This window comes from Lepisosteus oculatus, chromosome 5 (assembly GCF_040954835.1).
Source record: "Lepisosteus oculatus isolate fLepOcu1 chromosome 5, fLepOcu1.hap2, whole genome shotgun sequence".
In the NCBI taxonomy this organism is placed as follows: Eukaryota; Metazoa; Chordata; class Actinopteri; order Semionotiformes; family Lepisosteidae; genus Lepisosteus; species Lepisosteus oculatus.
Window position 1 is genome coordinate 27,019,911 of NC_090700.1, and position 19,720 is coordinate 27,039,630.

Genomic DNA, 19,720 nt, shown 5'->3' on the forward strand with positions numbered 1-19,720 from the left:
GTCCTCTTCCTGGCAGGTTTGAATAAATATGACTCTTTTATTTTCTGAAAACCAATCAACTCATTCAGTGTCAATTCACCATGAATTGGCACATTATCATGTAGCATTATTTTAGTGTTACAATTTTTGATTGAATAAACACTTTTGTGAGATGTGGTTTATATTAATATGTTAAGGGTATGAACTTAACCATACTGTATATGTAAACCATAATATAATATTTTAGTCAGATTAAGTTTGATTTACAATTTACGAAAATACAGCTTTGTCTGAATTAACCTTTTTCTTTCCATGCACTTTAAATAACCCAAAAAATGTTTGAAGTTCTCCTGCAACCTTGCACACTTTAATAATAAATTATATATTGGATGATAATTACTGCCAGCACATATTTGTACATATGTGTGACACCCAAAGAAGGCTCCGCAGATTTTTTTTCTTCTTTTTAGCATTGAATAAACCTTTACTTGTTCCTTTGCAGCCTACGCATGCTGAAACAGCTACCTACTTGAATTACTTCAGCCCTCTTCTGCTGTGACCCACTATGCCTTCCGCTAAATCTTTTTCTAGATCTCTTCATCATTCCTTCTCCTCCTCCCTGGGCTACTTGCCGCCTTCCATCTCTTCACAGCGATCTGTTCCAAGACCAGGCTTTCTAACCACCTCCTATTCCTTTACAGATGTCATTATAATATAATTCCTAGAAGATTTAGTCTGAAATTTAACACTTTTTCCTTTGACTCTGACACCACCCAGAGTAACACTCTGAGACTTCTACAACAATTGTTCGAGGAAACTAATGCTTCCTGCCATTTTCTCCCTCAAACAACCGATTACTCTTTCTGACACACCTGAAGAAGGCTCCAAAGCCAAAACATTGTGTTTCTTTTCTTCTCTTTTTAGCATGGAATAAACCTTTACTTGTTCCTTTGCAACCTACGCATGCTGACGCAGCTACCTACTCGAACTATTTTAATTGTTTATGCTTTCCTGCAGTAGAGATTGAGTGAATTGCCACATGCCTAATCTTTTAAGGTACAGAGCAGAAAGTTCAAAGTTCATGTTATTTTATGTATCTTTCATCCATTAATTTTCTGTCCAATACAGGGTCATGGGGGAGCTGATCCTAACCTGGCATGCAATGGGTACATGGCAGGATACACCTTGGATGGGACACCCATCCACACAAAAACAAACACTCAGACCAGAGACAATTTTCCTAGAAGCCTATTAACCTGCCAGTATGTCTTTGGACTGTTGGAGGAAAATCATGCAAATACAGGGAGAACATTCAAACTCCATGCAGATAGCACTTTAGGTCTGGAATTGAATTCCAGGGCCCAATGCTGTGAGGCAGCATAAATAATAATAATTGCTTACACTTATATTGCGCTTTTATGGACACTCCACTCAAAGCACTTTACAGGTAATGGGGACTCCCCTCCACCACCACCAATGTGCAGCATCCACCTGGATGATGCGATGGCAGCCATAGTGCGCCAGAACGCTCACCACACATCAGCTATCAGTGGGGAGGAGAGCAGAGTAATGAAGCCAATTCATAGGTGGGTATGATTGGTATGGGCCAATGGGAAATTTGGCCAGGATGCCGGGGTTACACCTCTACTCTTTTTGAGAAACACCCTGGGATTTTTAATGACCACAGAGAGTCACGATCTTGGTTTTACTTCTCATCTGAAGGACGGTGCCTGTTTACAGTATAGTGTCCTTGTCACTATACTGGGGCATTAGGACCCACATGGAACACAGGGTGAGCGCCCCCTGCTGGCCCCATAAACACCTCTTCCAGCAGTAACCTTAGTTTTTCCAGGAGGTCTCACATCCAGGTACTGACCAGGCTCACACCTGCTTAGCTTCAGTTGTGAGTGCAAAGTGATATGGCTGCTGGCCAAAAACAGTATTAACCACTTTGCCACCATGCTATCTCTGTATCCATCATATTCACACAAGTTTACTTCATCCAGGATTCAGTGATCTAAAAGCATTGTTAAGAGGATAAGAGGGACTTAACATCAACATATGTGTTATGCCCGACATTAACAGATACAAATATAATAAGGGGAGAGTAACACTGGTCCTGGGGTGCTGTGCTTGTTTCTGGTTTTCATTTAATCTCAAACCTAAGTGGTTAAAAGTCAAGTCAGATTAGCTGTTTTCCAAGTCTTAATCAGGTACTAATTGAAAGTTGCAAAAGTGTCTTCACACATGAAGAAGGCTCCACAGCCAAACATGTTTCTTTTCTTCTCTTTTTAGCAAGGAATAAACCTTTAATTGTTCTTTTGCAGCCTACACATGCTGACACAGATACCTACTTGCACTAATTGAAAGTTGCTTCTAACCTAGAGGAAATCAATTCTCAAAAGCCAGAGTTCCCTACCCCTTCTGTAGATGATGCAAGTACTGCAGAACTGTCAAAGTAATAAAAAATAAAGATACATTCAGAATCTTACCATGCTGTTGTGAAACTATAAAATGATGCATAGACATTTAGTAAACAATATTTTATTCAGAACCTGAATGGTCTAACTGGAGTAACAATTACAGCAGTAAATATTTATGGGTTTGCCTCTACCACCTTTTTATACTATCTTGGTGCAATTGTTGCCTGTTTTCTTAGCAGATTTGCTACAATTAGCATAAGCTATCTCAAGCTGTACGGGGATCAGCAATGTTCAAGTCTAACCACAAATTTGCTATTGGATGCAATTACTATCAGGACTTTAACTAGGTAATTCAAAGATATTCACTTTCTTTTTATTCGTCCACTCCAGTATAGCTGTTGATCATTGTCCTTGTTGAAAGGTGAGTTTCTGATCTAGTTTTAGTTATAAGATTATCCTGTACGCCATACATTTTCTAATCTTTACAAGTTTCCATATCCCTTCTGATGGAAAGTAACTAATAAAATAATGATGCCACCACCATATTAGACAGTAGGGATGTGGTTGAATGGATGATGTGTTGTGTTGGGTGCACCAGACACAATGCTTTGTATTTAGATTAAAGTGTTCCAGTATTGTTTGAACACAAAACATTTTGCCACATGTTGTAAATTATCATTTAAATGCTTTGTTGCAAACTCCATGCTGGAATAAAATAGATTTACAATTCTGGCTTGCTGGCTACCTTTGTGAAGTGACCATGATATTGTTCACTTCTGATGTAGGCAATGCCTGGGCCACACGATACACTTTCCTCTTCTCAAAAGGATATTCAGTGTCTCATGACTTGTTTTGAAAGCTCATTTGTCTTCATAATTGAATTTTTGCTCCTTACAGAGTTCCTATGTGGCCTTACAAAGAAAAGTGTATTTATTCTAAAATCTTGTGAATCACTATTATTCCACAAATAGTGTGATTAGTCAAAGTACTTTTGTGCATCTGTACTAATGTAGATTTGCCATAGCCGAGTGAGTGAATATTTATGCAATCAATACATTTTAGTTTTTTTGTCTTTGCAGTTTTTGCTGACATTTGGCTTTTTCACAAAATTGTTCGGTTTGAGCTTTGAAGTTTTGGTTAAAGATTTTGCTTAAAAAGTTATGTATACAGTGGTATATAGCAACCATGTTGTAGAACAGTACTGCAGCAGGGTAACAAGCCAAAGCCAAAGCCCACGCGCAGGATTAAGAAGCTCTTTGTGAGTTTCTAGAGAGACTCAATGGAAGTATGGCTGCAGTTGATGAGAGACAAAACAGGCAGGCTGAATGTTTGAAGGGGAACAGAGTGATGAGAAAGCTGTGTGAGAACTGTCTGGAAAAAAGGCAGGAAGTTTAGCCTGGCTAGTGGCAGCGGAGATGCTGGAGTGGAGGCACCTCGGGGAGATAGCTGAACCAGCTGGAAAAGGGTGGGGATCAGTGGATTATGTCTTCAGAAGGTTGACAGTAGCTTGCAGGAGTATAGGTGAGTCTAGAGCGCTGTCTAGTCTAGTTGGAGCTCTGATCTTTTAAAGAAAGCTGCCTTAAATAGCCAGCTTAATGAGTTAATTGAGAAGAAGATTAGCTGCCTAATTGGAAGGCAGCTGATCTAATAGAGACACATCCCAATCTCATTTGCACAGGGTTAGATGTAAGAGATTCGGGTTGCTCCTGGCAATGGCAGAACTTAAGCAGCTCCCAACCTAGGCATATACTACGTTACTTTCTTTTGTAAATTCAGCAAAACAGAACATTATTGGAAGAAAGTGAATACTGAACAGATTGAAAAATATATTTTCTCTCTAGAAAACTGGGCCTTATACTAAAGGAAAGGTATTTGCAGTATTTGAAAGATCGTACATGTCACGATCGCAAACCCCTCCTCTTAATGTTTGTTATTCATCTCCCGCACCTGCTCCCTGTTCCAGCCCCTTTTCAGTTCCCCCTTAAAAGCTGCCGCTATTCCGGGCTCTGCATTGGTTCTCTTACCAAGTGAGTCCAGGACCTGGATGCGCCTGGCCCCGTTAAGGTTTTAGTTCCTGTTCCAGCTCCTGCTCTCCTGCCAGTCCTGACCCGTATCTGGTTTTAATCGTCTGTCTTGGATGGATCGCCTGGCTTAGGACTTTCGCGCTGTTTTGGATTTCCCTTGTTGACTCATCTCTGAATTGTTTGCCTCAGCCACACCTCCCCTGACCACCAGCACTCCATGGACATGCCCCCCTGTTTTCTTTCCCGTCTCCTGCATGCCTTTTTCCCCATGTTTCCTCACTCTACCCCAGATTGTGTCATCTGCATAGGGTCTAGAAGGAACGCCCTCCTGACAGTACAATTTTCAGCATATAACAATGTAGATTAAGCCGGTTCAGGGACGCCAAATATGTAATCATAGTGGCTCTCTGAAGGCACCAGTTCTGTAGGGTTTGGGCATTTACTGAGACAATTATTAATTGTAGCAGTAAATCACAAAGTTTATTATTTTGGTGGCTTTAGAATCCAACCATGCGATATAACTCAAACAACGCACACACACAGGTACTAATACACGAGGATACATTTATTAATACATAGAATATGCATATAACCTAACAGATCTTATCGAGAAGGTTATCAGAATACAAAAGATATATATTCGGTCAGTTACAAAGAGTTATACATATCAAGAGGACATACGTTCAATATATCATTCATTAAGACCGTTTCGTAAAGTGAACTTGGTTACAACTTCTACATTAGATACTCAAAACAAGTACATAACTCTTAGGAATTAAATTGATATCACCTGGTCGGGATAACAATTGAATTCTCGAGCTGTAATGCAGTGAAGTTGAATACTCATCCAATTTCTGGTGATTCAGATCTCCTGCGGCACAAAGAAACAGTTGCAGGCTGTTGCTGTCCAATCCGCGCTCTCTGGCTCCGTGCCAGGCTGTGCTGTGCGGCTTGCGACGGTGCGGTGCTGATGCTCACTGACCGGCTAGTTAGTATTGGCTTTAACTAGCAAAGTTTGTGCACAGGAGAAAAGATGACTGTGGGTCCCAGCAAGTCAGGAAGAGGACCGGTTCATTCCTGATGAAGAGCTAGTTCTGAATAGTGATTCAGCTTTCCACAGTTCCGACCTGTTCAGGAGGCCTGCTGCTGGTTACTCTCTGGCAACCTCAACTCTAGACTCTTAGAACAAAGGAAAGTTCTGGCACTCGGACACACTGGCCGTTCCGTGGTTGTCCGGGCTGAGTCTCAGGATGGTCAGGAGGCGCGCTGCGAGAATGTCCTGCCCTTGGGATTCTCCTTTGAATTCCCTTTAGAATTGTTGGATCCGAATCTGAATCTGAATCTGAATCTCCATCTGAATCTCCAGGCTCTCTGTGTTGCCTGTTTTTACCTGGAGGAACTTCAGCTCATTGATTGGCTGAAAGTTCCATGGGCATCAGAGTCCCACGTGGGTTACTCGGCCCTACCAGTCCCTGATTGGTTGATCAAGGTGAGATATGAGTCACTTAGTCCTGACACTTAGTAATGCAGTCCAGATGTCCAACTGGCACTCCCTAGACAGATAGGCGCCAATGGGTGACCATTGATCATGATAGCCAGGCTTAGCTAAGTGCATCCCCCTTTGGGAGCTGTCCTTGGACCTTAAATCACCTTGCATGAATGGTTTCTCTGTGGCTGCACCACAGAGATGAACAGAGAAATGAGGCCTAATTTGGGAAAGCTCAGAAAAACTTAATTCTGCCTTATTATTAAGCCTCGCCGCTACAACAACATGTTGTCATTACCCAAAGGCCAGTGGGGATGCAGAACAAATGATGCATATGGCCAAGCAAATTCTCTGCCAAAATGACCATTTTTCTTGCCCTTGTTAAATCAGAGCTACTCCATCGGAAGGTAGAGGAATTAGCCCAGGGCAGCCCATGCTAGGCCGACAGTACAGGACCCTACAAAGAAGACTAGTCTGTGTCCAAAAAAGGTCTAACCTTTTTATTTCAGTAAGGCAATTTAACATGATTTAGCTAAGAAATTGCCATCACTGCTGGAAAAGAGATGGGCATGCAGTGAAACTGGATGAAAAGTTCAAGTGCTCAACCATAACTACTCTACTGGGCTATCACATCCAAACAAAATATGGTATGTTCTGCAGGATCAGATAACATGGGACTGAATCCAAATTTAAAGGATTTTGATATGAAAACTGTGATGTTTCTTTAACCATATGAATTATTTCTGGATCAGGATCTGTGCAGAACCCACTGAAAACACTAGGTCAAATCATCAGAAATTGTAGTGCAGTTGTTAAAATTTTATAGACGGCTGCAATAAAAAAGTGAACTACAGAGACTATGACATTTAAACAATTAAAACATGCAGTATTAATAGCTACAAGAGGCAGAAATTGAACCAGTTGAACCAGTAGTCTACCCAGCAAGTTTAATTTATTTTAGAATATTTTCTCTTTGGAAGTTAAATAGAAAGGAAGTGGTTCCACTCTGATTTGTCATAACTCCATGATCTTCTGCACAAAGTCTTTACAGAAAGTTCTTTCTAAAGTCCTAATTTGCCCATTGAGTAGTTTGACTTAATTATGCTTAGTCTTCACAAGATTCAAAGGAGGGATGATGTAATGATATAAGAAATAACATCAAGGAATAGTTGTGCATGAGACATTGGAAAAAGAATAATATGGTCTCCTTTTTGTATGGAATTATTGCTACTATACATAGTCTGTAGTAATTAAAATAAAATTTTACTCATTTTGCCTCTATCCTCTATTTCAAGCCTTGGAGACCTTGATTAAAGAGAGGAGGATGACATAAGGACAAACAAAAATGCACCAACCCTGACGGAGTTAACTAGTAATTATTGTATACTTAAAGTCAACATACTGTGACTCCCTAAACTTCCTACCCTATACCCACTTTTGTCACTCTGTGACAAGAGCACTGCTTTTCCTAATTAATATCAATGAAAGATTCTGGACTAGTTATTAAAGTAGTCAAGTTTGCATACAATGCCAAAACAGGAGGATTAGCAGTCGATGTATGATGTGGTGGAAATGACTCTTCGGGCAAAGGACTCTGGAAGATCTTCACCTTTTTATTGCAGCTGTTGCAGAGACACCTTATTGGTGTTCAGCTCCCCAAGCTTCAATTGAAGCAATTACCAAGCTCCAACTCTGAAAGTTTAATGGTGTATGTTTGCTGGCTTATACTGTATACAGTATATTAGTTGTTTACTTTAAATTCTACTAAAGTAACATTTCTTTGACAATACATGACATTACAACACAGAAAGAAAAAAAACCAGAAGACAACGGAGGAGAGGAACAAAAAACCTCCTCTGTAAGGAGAAAAAATCTTCTATGTGTGTTTTATCACACTTCAGTATTTAATTTTTCTATTAAGATATTTATTTTGTAAATTTTACTCATGCAAATTTTGACATAAAAAATACTTGAATACTCTCTAGCTCAGATTTGTATAATGTTTCTGCTGTTTGGCAAGTGTTTGTTGTGTTCTTAAAATAAAGAGTTGTTTAATTTACCAATTAACTGTCACGCCCTCTGCAGCCAGAGGGCGCTCCTTCTCTGTCCTGTCCCTAGTTTCCGGTCTGCTGTCCTTCCTGTCCCTCTCTTTCCCTTGGGCTATATATTTCCGGGTCTTGCACTCTGTCCTCGCTCAGCATTGACGTTCGGATGTCCTGAGACCCACCTAGTACCAGGGCGCCCCACGTCCGCTCCCTGAGGGCATAGGTTTCTATACGGCATTCCTGAACTCTTTGCACTATGAGCCCGGGCCTTTTTCCCCGTCTCGCCGCTACGCATATGGGGCTTTTTCCGCTCTCCTGCTCCCCACGGTTTGTCCCTTTGGACGTCCGTGACATTAACTGTCTGGTTTCTTCAACTTTTACTCAGGAGAAAAAATCTGCCTTTAAACTTGAAAGAAATAATGATTTGACATTTATCGTGATAATTATCGATATCGACTGATATGAAAATTTTTATCGTGATAATATTTTTGGCCATATCTCCCAGCCCTTTATACAATCCAAGTCACCCCCTTAGATCACAGAATGGAGGTCTTCTTCATATTCCATGCATTATTGAAAAAAACAGTTTGACAGTAAAACCTTTAGTAACAGGGCCTCTAGTTTACAGAACAGTTTCCCACCCCATGTTTGGGATGCTGTCAATCTCAGTTTTCAAATCCAGACTGAAAACCTATTACTTCAGCCTAGCTTACTCACACCTTACATCATAGCCTGCTGTAACCATTGCTGCTGGTGCTGCTGTACATGCCATTGGGTGTCCCTGTGTTGGCCCATCAGGTATATATATCTGTTTTGACCAAACTATCCTATTCTCCTCCCCACATGTCCGGATGGCATCCGGGCTGGGCACCCTCTGAGCTGGATGCTACATCACTGCCATGGATCCATCGTGGATATTATAGGCCCTGCCAGTACTTTGAGGGAATCTTTAACTAGTTCGGTGGGGAAAGCTATCGTTTAGGAGGATTTTGCTGGTCTACAGAGATCCGCATGGAGTACTGACATACACAAGACATGATGGATGGATTAATACCCTTATTCATTTATTCCTTTTTTTAATTGTATAATGTTAGCATGTCCAAAGGGGTTGGGCAGCCAGTTGACCTTGAATTGAATTGAATTGTTAATGCAGTTTCAGTGCTGTGGCCTTGGTGGAAACCAGACTGGAATTTCTCAAGTATATTCTTTGAATTCAGATAAGACTGAAGTAGGGCCGCAACTATTCTCTCAAGAATTGTAGATAAAAATGGAACATTTGAGATAGGTCTATAGTTGTTAAGAACTTGTGGATCCAAATTTGGTTTCTTAAGCAACTGTCTAACAACCGCTACCTTAAATTGGTCAGGTACAACGCCTGATGCAAGGGATGTGTTCATCATACTAATTAAAGGCCCCGCCAGTACTTCGAGGGAATCTTTAAATAGTTGGATGGGGATAGGATCTAGCGGACAGGTGGTTGATTTTGTCTTAATAATTAATTTATTTAGTTCATGTTCATTACCTAATTGAAAAACACTGAAAAGGTGCACACATTGTTTTTTTACTAGGCTTCTTTGCGGCCTATTTGATTGTATTTGAAGTCTGATGTTGTTAATTGTATTGTTCAAGAGGTCCATGAAAATGTCACTACTGAAGTTAACTGGTACTGTTGAATCGGCCTTATTTGTTAGATTAACAATTGTAACGCATAAGAGCCGGCTTACCAGAGCGGTGACGTCACCGGCCTTCCCTGTAATAGCAGGACCACAGCCACTGGGCTGGGGAGAGATCTCTCTTTGGCTCACCAAGCTGGGTCCCTGTTGAGTGACGCCGGAGGCCTGGGTTTGTGTCCCTGACAGTGCGGAACTGACTGTAAGCAGCAATGGCAAGGGTGCCTGCCAGAACCCTGAAGCGTTACACTATTGTCCTAAATAGGTAGCAAGGGTTATTTTTATTGCTTTCTATAAGTTCAGAGTAGTAGGCTGAACGAGCTCTATATAGAGCTTTCTTATATTGTTGCAGGCTATCAGTCCATATTCACATACATTGGAATACTGCAAACCCATAGACCTCCATTTGTGCTCTTGTTCGTGGCACTCCTATTTAAGAGATCGTGTGTGATCATTAAACCATGGAGAGTGTCTAATGGTTTTGACTACCTTAGTCTTTAACAGGCCTATTTCATCGAGCGCCTATCTGACCACTGTATTATAGTTGTGTGTGATTTAGTCAACATTAGAACTGGACGTGAAGTTAGCATTATTCATTGCGTTCATAAAATTTTAAAGACATACCCCTACTGATGTGCCATGTCGTAATAATCTCCTTGGCAACTACAGAGGGTAGCTGAATCTCAAAAGTAATTAAAAAGTGGTCAGAAAAAGAGTTCTCCATGGGATGGACTGCTATATGATGAATATAAGCTCTATTACTGATAATACAGTCTAGTGTATGATTATACACAGGTGTTGGTCCTGTAATATGCTAACTACAACCTACAGAGTCAAGCAGGGACAATAGGTTTTTACTGAAATAATCTGTCTCTATGTCAATGTGTATGTTAAAGTCGCCTAATATTACAATTTAATTTAAATTAATAACCAAGTCAGAGAGCAGTTAACCAAATTCAGCTAGAAACGATTTACATGGTCCTGGGGGGTCTGTATACTTAAAGAATATATGTGGATGATTCGAATGCTATTTTAAGAAGCATTGCCTCAAATGTGTTAAAGTCATTTATAGTTTTTAATTCAATTTTTAGAGACTCGCTGAAGATGGATGCTAGACCAGCTCCACGTCTTGAGCAACGGGCTTTCTGTAAAAAAGTATAGCCATTAGGTGAGGCTGCACCTGAATAGATGAAGCCTATTTACCGCCTACATTTCCCAAAACGATTTGTTACTAGGAGCCTGTGGTACAGGGAATTCTGGATATTGAAGTGTAAGCAATGCAGCTTCCATTGTGAATGATACTGCAAGTCCCAACATGCTGAGCGCGACAGTTTTAATGAGAACTGTTTCGGTTTATACAGTAGTACAAGCTGTTCAGCAGGTTAAATGGGAAAACCGGCCTTTGTAGAAAGAGGAAACGGAATGGAATAGTCTTATAAAGACGAAAATACAGCCATCAAACGGATGTTAGTGGCATCTGAATTCAACTGACATCGTCTGGTTCTGAGAAGTCCTACGGTAAACGCGTTTAAAGAAGTTCTTCGGACTCTTTGCGGTGTATAATGTATTGTAGATATGAGGTTATCCCAAAGTGGCAGAATTCGCAGACAAGCTAATTAAAATCCGGGATTGCTCCCCGATTGTAACGGTGATGTACTTCCGTATTGCAAATCTGTAGCTATCTGTATAGTTTCCTAACATTTAATGTACATTTTACTTGCGTTTTTTGTTTTAGTTCACTTATGCAACGCGAATGTTAAAGTAAACTTAAATGTTTGTGTCTAGCAATGCAGGTGATGTTGTGGAAAAAGCTAAGGTAAGTACGTAAAGATAATAATATTGCAGAAATCTTATGTATTTTTAAAAGCACCAGAATTCAGACTAGTGGGAAAAGATCCAATCTTTTTAGACATAAGCTTGTAAACAAAATCATTTCGCATATATTTTATAATTAATCATTATAATACAGATGTCATGAAGGACACTTTTGCAAAACTTTGCTTATATATACACGAAAGGTAGTTGCCTTATTGAAGTATTCGCATATTGAAGATAGTTGAAAGGTCTGTAGCGTCCTAGAAAGAAAACAATGGTTTGCCATTGTTAGGATTCACAAGTACCCGTCTCACCCGACAGTATGTTTTCCATAGCCAAGGCGTTAATCATAAAGTGATTTTTTAAAAAGTGTTATTATTTCTTAGTTTTCTTGCTGATGTAATCGTTGATGTACCTGACCCACCATTAATTTCACGGTTAAAGCAGTACCAATGCTTTACGAGAGAATTAAATACCTGAACACTAAGAAACGCCCGTGACTGTGTTAAGCAGGATCTCAGTTCTTTTGGATGGTATTTTATAATAACCCTGATCCGTTGACGGGAATGAAGAAGCTTCATATTTTAAGGTGTGTTTTTTTTTGTCACAACCGTGATCATCATGTACGGATTTTAGTTTTTCCAAATATTGGAATCGGTATTAACTGGAGAGAACAATTCTTTTGATTATTAAATTGTAACGCAACGGGGGCTCAGGCGGGTGCCCTTGCCGCATCTGGTCGGCCCCATCCCGACTGGAGGCTCGAACCCGGGACTTCCGCGTCTCTCTGCAGCGACCCAGCCCCGTGAGCTAAAGAGAGATCTCTCCACAGGCCAGTAGCTGTGGTCCTGCTATCACAGGGAAGGGCGGTGACGTCACCCGCTCTGGTACGCCGGCTCTTACACACAGTGCTTGTCGACCGTAAGCGTTACACTCTCCCCCGCTTAAATCGTCGTCCCCGGCGAAGGGCTATCCCACCCCGCTTCTGACACCAATGTAACGCAACGGGGGCTCAGGCGGGCGCCCTTGCCGCATCTGGTCGGCTCCATCCCGACTGGATGCTCGAACCCGGGACTTCCGCGTCTCTCTGCAGCGACCTAGCCCCGTGAGCTAAAGAGAGATCTCTCCACAGCCCAGTAGCTGTGGTCCTGCTATCACAGGGAAGGGCGGTGACGTCACCCGCTCTGGTACGCCGGCTCTTACACACAGTGCTTGTCGGCCATAAGCGTTACAAAATTATGTTTTCAGATTTAAGGCTTCCAACTTTTGCCCAACAGCAATGCATTATGTGCAGTGCATCATCTAAGTCTGTCATTTTACCTCTTTAATTGCAGTTTTCAAATATCATAGTAGCCTCTGTATTTTATTTCCTCTTCAAACTCTATATGGGCCAGCTGTCTATCTTGCCCTTACTTATGTCCAGTGTTGGAAACCTTGTGAAACAATTGTTCTTATTTCTAGAGAGGGGTTTTACAGTTTATAATTAAGGAGGAGTGAAGCATGTTTGTGAACTGTTTTATACAGTATATACTCACATTTCTCGCGCACCCAGAGATATCTGGTTTAAGAATAATATGTAATTTAGTGAATACATATGCTTGTGGAGTTTTTAAACCTTGTTTGCATTTTAGTTTTACTGGTGGAAAAGCAAGTGAATTATAATTACTGCATTGTGTTAAAAATGTGCATTCTGTTGGTTTGATTATACTTGCTTGGTCACTGCCCAGCTTAAATGACAGTGTAACCAGCTTTACTCATTAGCCAAAATTTTAGGAACCCACTGCATAAAGTTGGGCCTCTGTGAGCAGTAAGCTTTAACTAGCACTGCAGGTGTTCTGCAAGGTTTTGAAATATTTATAGCCCAATCCCATCACATTCTTCTTGCTGGATCACCTGTGTGGAATTGAACAGCAAATTCTACCTGTTTTACTGGTTTTTGGTAGGATTGGCACCAGGGAGCTGTTCTAGACAGGGAAATCATTATTCTGCTCCTCAAGGCAGTGGCACATTGCCTACCACTGGCAGTCTTTTGCTTTAACTGGGGGTTACTAATGGTCTGGCCTTGAGGAGCCATTCATATCTAAATTTTGAGCTATTTTGCTGCAAGAAGTGTTTTTTCCCCTTTGGCCCTATTTTCTTATTTATAGTGACACAAAAATGTATTGTTTTAATTGAGAGATCTATAATCCTCATGTGTTAATTAAAATGTTTGGAATATCTGAAGGCAAAATTCCATGTGCCATTATGCATTTTTAGTGTTCTGACTGTAAAAGCAGCTATAGGTACAGCTGAAACATTGATCAAATGCCATGTGATTTGAAGCTTACTAGCTGACTATTTTGTCTTTTCAGCGGCTCACATGGAATCTGCTTTAAAGAGACTGTGCAATTATTCAAAGTAGTTGCAAAAAATGTTGAAAAGACAGTTGATGTTAAGTGTATGTGAATGTAGAATTCTGAAGCAGTTCTGAAACGTGAAAATGATGGTATTTATATTTACATGAACAGCAAGGTCTGGAAAGGTGCGATGGAAGTATTTTCTGTACGCCCCATTAGTAACGGTTACAATTTAAATATTTCTGTAGTTGTTTACATTCCAGGACTTTCTGGATACTGTTTCACTTACGCAATCAAACTCTTCAAGTTAATCTCCTTATTATTAACTATTTGTTCCCAGCTCACAAATGTGTGAAACAAAAAGTGAAATAAAACTGTGTGACTAGAAACAAAATATAAATATTAAATTGAGGCAACTTCTTAGATGAAATAAAGCTTCAATTATCGATTTAAGATGGATTGAAATGTAGACCAGCAGGTGTGTGGGTCACCAGGACCAGGGAATTACTGTCCTAAAGCATACCAATCTGCTTTATCTGTGAGGGGACCACTGAAGTGTAGCACCTATTTACTGTACACCACCTACCATCCCTGAAGAATTTGTTCTGCACCAGCCTCCCCACTACTTCATGGTTCTTAAGAATAAGCAGTTTTATCTTTAAATGCAGTAAAATTATGCATTTAATGAAAGGGGCTGTTTTTCTCATTCTTTCTTGGTAGACTGTACTCCCATTGAGCTGTGTCAGCAGTCTGAAGCGGAAGGGCTGGCACTTTGACACCACGATCACATCTTTTCATGCTTTCAGTGCCACATTGCCTGTGATGTTGCCATGTCATCGACTGGACCAACTCTTAGACTACGCGTATTCTCCCTCAACTGCTGGTACGATCGGATTTCTTTTGAATATGTATTTAATACATATTATGCTTGCAATGGTATTATAACTATTAGGTAACCTAAGTAGCAACTTAACTCAGTCAAGTTTCTGCATTGCTGAATATGTAATTTCTGGTTCAGTACTGGCACAGCCAGTGGTTTCAGTACTTGGATCAAGTATCTATTCAGTCTAGACCAGAGATATCAAATTCAGTTCCTAAAGGGGCCTAGTGCCTTCTGTTTCTTGTTCAAATCACATTCTAAGTTATGTAATTAGTCTAAATATTTAATAAGCTGCATAATTGTAATACGTTTTTACCAAGCTCCAAAGCTATCTACTGTATAGTTAAATGTACCTTTAATTAAATGAATTTCTTGTGAAGTTCAACTGTAAAAGACCTTAACGAAAGTCCTATATATGTCTATTAAGTTAGTTGTTTAATTGAATACTGAGGTTGGACTCAAAACTAGTACAGACAAGGCCATCCCAGAAATGGTTTTGGGATCACTGGTCTAGATTTGCTACAGAGAACAAGAGCAAACAAAAAAACTATTTCTAGTAATACAATATTTTGGATTTGTATTAGTGATACTGATTTAATTCAGTCTGTTTTCTTCTATTATCCTGTTGGATTGGTGTGGCATTTCTTTCAGTATTTCTTTTTGCTTTAGGAATAGATTAAAGACAACTTCTCAAAAAAAGGATTTTTAGTAAGTCAAAACAGTATTTGAAACTCTTAAAAACTTTTCTTACATTAACTTCTCTACTTTATGGCATACAAGGTAGTTTCAGATTCCATTCACCATGCTGACGATCATGTGGATAAATCTGTAAGATGAAAACCATAATCAGAAGATGAGGATAGCGTACCTCTCATTGTGTGTTTAAATCACATTGTTTGTGGACAGCCTCTTAACGTGCTCAGTCAGCACCATTCAAGTGAAGCTATTGCTGTTGATTGCTAGACCATATTTTATGAGTCATCCCACTTCAGTCCAGCTTCCTCAAGTTCAGGGAAGTGGTTAGTACATTGCTGTGTGAATAAATCTGTCACATGGATGATTTATGATAAAATGTGAAATGTACAATAAGGTGAAATTAAAGAAATCATATTACTTTTTGCTACAGTGCTGTGAAATCTTTGCATATACTGTTTTTTTCAAAAGGTGTGCAAGCCTTGCCTACAGTTAACACCATTCCAAATTCCTCTACAATACTGTGTAACTTTTGCATTCAATCCCTGTTCTCTTCGCTAAATCCAAGAGTGCTGCTTGTGTCCTCTTTTTTCCTGCTTTGCGGTGCGGTTCTTCTTTCTCATTTACTAGCAATTGAAGTTTCTCGACATCTAGCAGTTACTGATTGATACTCATGGATATTTTACATGCTGCAGATAATAGTGAGAAATTCTTTGGGAGACCAGCTTCAGCCTGTGTAATTAATTATATCCTTGCCATCCTGCCCTCATTATGTGAGATCTCTACGGATAATCAAAGGGTTATTCATGACGACATTCGGATAAAGCTCAGCTGTCTTTGTTTGTCTTCCAGGGGTCTCCGTTACCTCAGCCGGCACTGCTCAGCGCGCTATGAAATGATAGGGGAGTTACTGAATAAGGAGGAGTATGACATTGCATTGCTGCAGGAGGTGGGTAGGAGGAAGAAGCCCCTTGAGCTGTTTACATGGTTAGAATTTGTCGAAGGTGGGACAGCTCTCTAAAAGCTTGCACCGTCCATACCTCACTTGTAGCTGTCACCACCTGCTGCATACTTGTGACTGCGCTATGCAAACTGACTGGGCAGCTTTTGTAATTGGTTGCCATTTACATGTTGCTTTATAAAGAAATAACTTTTGACAGAAGTGTGAAATGCACCAGAATTGCGGAAATTATATTTTCGTCCCAAGAGCTACAAGCTTTGCCATTCTTATTTGTATTGTTTCGTGTTACAGTGAATGTTATACATATACGCTTTCAGTTGTTACTAAAATATTGATATACAGAAGCTTCTTGCTAACAGGATCTGTTTATTAGCTGTAGTTTATTGTACCTTTGTTAGTTTAAAAGTGTGGTATTAAGTTAAAACAGACTTGTATTAAAGTGAATCTCTTGATGGAAGAGAAGGGGATGATTTAAGGATACTCCCACAGCAATAAATTAATAAACCATTACTGTTAATATGTCAGGGTTATTTAGTTAATGACTAAGTTGGAAATGCTCACTTATCACAAAGTTAAAGTGTAGATTCAGCCATATTTAAATCTCAGTAAATGCACTGTGAAATGCCTGGATATCCAAAACGGAAGCTGATAAAAAAAAAATGACATTAATTCTGCTTTTCCAATCCTAGCTTCTGCTTTCTTATTTATTCAGTCACCATTTCATGTGCATATTCAACATTTTGTTTTTATCATTTGTGCTTTGACCATCCATGAACAGCACATCAGTGAGTAGCCATCATATAATATTAATAATCTGTACAGAAAATATGCCTTATTATTAATTTCTGTGAAAAGCTAAACTTATGTCAGTTATGTTGTCTTCTCAGTTATGATGATGCATTTCGGATCTGGTTTAAGTTTTGAGATTACTGAAATTTATAAGGGAATAAACATTGTAGGTAGCCATTTTTAGTCAACTAAAAAGTTCCCCTTCTCTTCCTTTATGTATTTATGTAAATATCTAATACATAAGTCTTTATTGAGTGATATATTGATTTTTTTTGTTGTGCACCTAGCTCAACAATATGAATTATAAAGGCAGAAGAACGGAAATTGTCTGAAGATGTAAATTTTATAGCACCTTATAGCTGCTCTCTCTGTATGATTTACTGAGTGTAAATCAATATCAACATTTAGTCTGTCTAGGATCTTGTTCTACAAGTGTACCAGTAATTATAATCTTATGTAGAATTTTATTATTGAAGAATGAGAAAAAAGGCTAAATTTTGCCAACTCCCTTTTCAGTATCTGAATGATGCCACGTGTTTAAACAGGAGAATGTTCTAAACCCACTAGAGATGGATTGTGTATTTAGATGTTAAGAACCGTTAACTTGGAATTTCTCTGTTTTCTTAGGTCTGGAGTGAGAAAGACTATATGTTCCTGAAAAAGAAACTAACATGTAGCAATCCCCACTCCCATTACTTCAAAAGGTGAATGAAAGCTTTCCCACTTACACCAGCACTGTTTACTCTATTTTGTAACCTTTCTTCTTCACCTGTTTTTGTTGTCTTTACACAAAACTGTCATTTAGATACAACATATTGGTTCTTCTTAAAGTCTGCATTCCGGAGCACTGTAATTCTCCTCTTGTATTTACACCTCATACCTGTATTATAGTGAAGTCTGATATTTTTTTATGATTTGAAGTGTGAGGTGAACTATGACAGAAGTGTTACCAGCTACAAGCCTGATCTTGTCAATCTTAGAAGTTGGGCAACACTCTAGTTAGTATTGGGATGGGAGAACTCTATGAAAGACCAGGTTGCTACAGGAAGTGGCATTATTGGACCAGTTGGTGGTCTCTACCCTCCTGGACGAATTTCCAAAAAAGGAGACATCGTGTTGTAGAAGTTGCCATCCATTGGAAGAGCCATTAAACCTGGTCCTGAGTACAGTCACTAGTACAGCCAGCAGCCATATCACCCTGCAACTCACAACTGGCAACCCACTGAAGCTAAGCAGGTGTGAGCCTAGTTAGTACCTGGATAGGAGACCTTCTGGGGACACTATACTGTAAACAGGCACCGTCCTTCGGATGAGATGTAAAACCGAGGTCCTGACTCTCTGTGGTCATTAAAAATCCCAGGGTGTTTCTCTAAAAGAGTAGGGGTGTAACCCCAGCGTCCTGGCCAAATTTCCCATTGCCCCTTACCAATCATGGCCTCCTAATAATCCCCATCTATGAATTGGCTTCATTACTCTGCTCTCCTCCCCACTGATAGCTGATGTGTGGTGAGCGTTCTGGCGCACTATGGCTGCCGTCGCATCATCCAGGTGGATACTGCACATTGGTGGTGGTGGAGGGGAGTCCCCATTACCTCTAATGCGCTTTGAGTAGAGTGTCCAGAAAAGCACTTTATAAGTGAAAGCAATTATTATTATTATTATTTTATTATTATTACTACTACCAGGGCATTGTCCATAAAATTAGAGGTCTTATCCCTGATATCCTGGAGGGTAGCCCTTGTACTGGGCTACCCAAAGCTCCTTCTTAATTCAATAAGAACACTATAATTCAATACTTTAAATAAGTAATCTGCTACAACGTCCACATGGACAAATAAACACCTCTAGACTGTAACTACAGTAGCAGTAACTACAGTAAATAACCTGGAGTTGTTCACTTCTGAGTGTTTTTCATTCAATTGTATTGTGCATCACCACAGATGCAATAGAAAGCCACAGTTGGAGTGTATGTCCACTAGATGGCGAAATGTACCCGTTATTTCATAATCGGTGATTATGAAATTCAGAATTACAGCCCAGGCTTTATTTTTAAATATGTTTATTGAATTTATACAACTGAAAAAGTTGTTAAAGGATTTCGAAATTCTTACTTGCTGAATATTAGGTTTTGTATTGCTTTTCATTGATAGTGGTTGTTTCAGCTAAGTCTAATTTTCTCAGCTTGCTCTAGAAAGCTTCGTGTTATTAGTGTGCTTTGTACTCGCACAAATTTCTCAATTTCCAGTCCTCTAAATTTGCACATTTCTGGTTTTACTTGCCTTAAAATATATGTGTACCACTTCTTAATTTAGGACATATAAGTTCTCAATTTAACACGCTTGCGTGCGGCCAATAACAGTCTCTTGATGAAGGTACTCTGTGTATCCCCTGCCACGCTCCAGGATTATAATTGCTTTGCTTGGGTGACACATATGCTCCTGCACAGTCTTTGTCCCGGTGTCCCTCCAGCCACCAACTGTCTCCATTTCCACAGTTCACACTTATATAAAATATCTTTGTCTTAGTTTGTACATTGTTCATATGGTGTAAAATCAATAAAAACCCAAAATAAAGTAAGCTACAGTTGACTTAAAATCAAAGCTCACTGCAAAGAATTTG

The 19,720-nt window shown here is 39.7% G+C and overlaps 1 protein-coding gene across 7 annotated transcripts in view; it reads left to right on the forward strand.

The window, feature by feature from the left end:
* Positions 1-10,965: 10,965 nt before the first annotated feature.
* The window catches only part of smpd2a (sphingomyelin phosphodiesterase 2a), a 29,908-nt gene continuing 21,153 nt past the window's right edge, over positions 10,966-19,720 (forward strand). For 2 of the 7 annotated variants that reach the window (XM_015342174.2, XM_015342176.2), the window contains exons 1-4: positions 10,966-11,145; positions 14,499-14,661; positions 16,204-16,300; positions 17,729-17,805. In XM_015342174.2, coding sequence (XP_015197660.1) covers positions 14,609-14,661; positions 16,204-16,300; positions 17,729-17,805 — 227 coding nt within the window. In that variant the 5' untranslated portion in view covers positions 10,966-11,145; positions 14,499-14,608. Of the gene's footprint in view, positions 11,146-11,331; positions 11,444-14,498; positions 14,662-16,203; positions 16,301-17,728; positions 17,806-19,720 lie in introns of those variants that run through there. The other 5 variants (XM_069190232.1, XM_069190231.1, XM_015342175.2 and 2 more) reach the window with 4 other exon arrangements.